This window comes from Hirundo rustica, chromosome 10, assembly GCF_015227805.2.
Source record: "Hirundo rustica isolate bHirRus1 chromosome 10, bHirRus1.pri.v3, whole genome shotgun sequence".
In the NCBI taxonomy this organism is placed as follows: domain Eukaryota; kingdom Metazoa; phylum Chordata; class Aves; order Passeriformes; family Hirundinidae; genus Hirundo; species Hirundo rustica.
The window spans coordinates 25,254,307-25,256,325 of NC_053459.1; the positions used below are offsets into that span (position 1 = coordinate 25,254,307).

A 2,019-nucleotide genomic window follows, 5' to 3' on the forward strand; every position below is an offset into this window, starting at 1 on the left:
AGGACGGCCCCGCACCGCCGCCCGCTTGCATAGAGACCGCGGGGAGCGGCGTCCGGGCCGGGGCTCCGCACCCCGGGGCTCCGCTCCCCGGGGCTGTCCGGGCCGGGGCTCCGCACCCCGGGGCTGTCCGGGCCAGGGCTGTCCGGGCCAGGGCTGTCCGGGACAGGGCTCCGCACCCCGGGGCTGTCCGGGCCGGGGCTCCGCTCCCCGGGGCTGTCCGGGCCGGGGCTGTCCGGGACAGGGCTCCGCACCCCGGGGCTGTCCGGGCCGGGGCTCCGCACCCCGGGGCTGTCCGGGCCGGGGCTCCGCACCCCGGGGCTGTCCGGGACAGGGCTCCGCACCCCGGGGCTGTCCGGGCCGGGGCTCCGCACCCCGGGGCTGTCCGGGACAGGGCTCCGCACCCCGGGGCTGTCCGGGCCGGGGCTCCGCACCCCGGGGCTGTCTGGGGTGACGGGGCTCCGCACCCCGGGGCTGTCCGCGACGGGCTCCGCACCCCGGGGGCTGTCGGGGGTACCGGCCCGGCTCTCCCGGGGCTGTCCGGGCTGCGGGCCCCGCTCCCCCGGGGCTGTCCCGGGCGGGTTCCCCGCGTGGCTCCGCTCCCCGGGCGGCGGGACCGGCCGCTCCCGCGCCCGCCGCCGACACTGACAGGAAATATGCCATGACCGAGACTGGACGAAACGTACATGCCGAGAAAAGCCACATTTCCAACACGATGAGATTTTTTTTTTCCCGATGTTTTCTCCCCGAGCGTGCCCGCCGGGGCGCGGGGCCGCCGCCGCCCTCAGAGGATGGCGCAGGAGGCGCAGCACGGCTCGTCCCCGTTGGGCTGCGCCGCGTAGTTCATCTGCCTGACGATCTCGGCGAACAGCTCGTCCACAGAGGCTTTGTTTTTGGCCGAGGTCTCCATGAAGGGACAGCTCCACTCCTCGGCCAGCGCCTTGCCCTCCCCGAAGGAGACCTCGCGCTCGCCTTCCAGGTCCACCTTGTTGCCCACCAGGATCATGGGCACCCGCTCGTACCTCTTGACGCGGATGATCTGGTCCCGCATGGGCTTGATGTCCTGGAAGCTCTGCTGGTTCACCAGGCTGTACACCAGGATGAAGCCCTGCCCGTTCTTGATGTAGAGGTCCCGCATGGAGGCGAACTGCTCGGTGCCCGCCGTGTCCAGGATCTCCAGCACGGAGGGGGACGAGTCCACCTCGATCTCCTTGCGGTAGAAGTCCTCGATGGTGGGGTCATACTTCTCGATGAAGGAGCCGGTCACGAACTGCACGGTAAGGGCGGACTTGCCCACGCCGCCCGAGCCCAGCACCACCACCTTGTACTCCCGCATGGCTCCCGCCTCCCTCCGCCGCCTCCCGCTCGGGGCTGCCGCGGCGGGCGGGGACGGGGCGGAGGGAGGGAGGGGACGAGGGACGGCCCCGCGCCGGGGCGGGGAAGCGGCGGCCGCGCCTTGCGGAGCGGCGCCGGGAGAGCCCCGGCACCGGGCAGCGCCGAGGAGGAGGAAGGGGGCGAGGAAGAGAAGAAGCGAGGGAGAGAAGGAGAGAGGGCGGCGGCGCTGCCGTTACCGGGCCCGGTCCCGGCGCGGCGGCGGGACAGCGCTACCGCGGCCCATGGCGGCCCGCCCCCGCCCATTGGCTGCGGCTCGCGGCCGGCCCCCGCCCATTGGCTGCGGCGCGCGGCCGGCCCCCGCCCATTGGCTGCGGCTCGGCGCCGCCCGTCCCCATTGGCTTCCGGCGAGGAGCGGCAGCCGCCCGGGCCCCGCCCCGCGTGTGTGACCCCGCCCTCCGCGGGGCCGCGCCGCGCTCGGGATCAGCGCGCGTCCCCTCCCGGCCCGGGTCCGTCCGTACCGGAACCGGCATCGGGACCGGGAACAGGAACGGGATCAGCGCGCGTCCCCTCCCGGCCCGGGTCCGTCCGTACCGGAACCGGCATCGGGACCGGGAACAGGAACGGGATCAGCGCGCGTCCCCTCCCGGCCCGGGTCCGTCCGTACCGGAACCGGCATCGGGACCGGGA

The 2,019-nt window shown here is 75.0% G+C and overlaps 1 protein-coding gene across 1 annotated transcript; it reads right to left on the reverse strand.

The window, feature by feature from the left end:
• Positions 1-595: 595 nt before the first annotated feature.
• RAP2B (RAP2B, member of RAS oncogene family) lies at positions 596-1,360 on the reverse strand. The gene has a single exon (XM_040074191.2). It carries the CDS (start codon positions 1,331-1,333, stop codon positions 782-784), a length of 552 nt encoding a protein of 183 aa, XP_039930125.1. The 5' UTR covers positions 1,334-1,360; the 3' UTR covers positions 596-781.
• Positions 1,361-2,019: the final 659 nt, after the last annotated feature.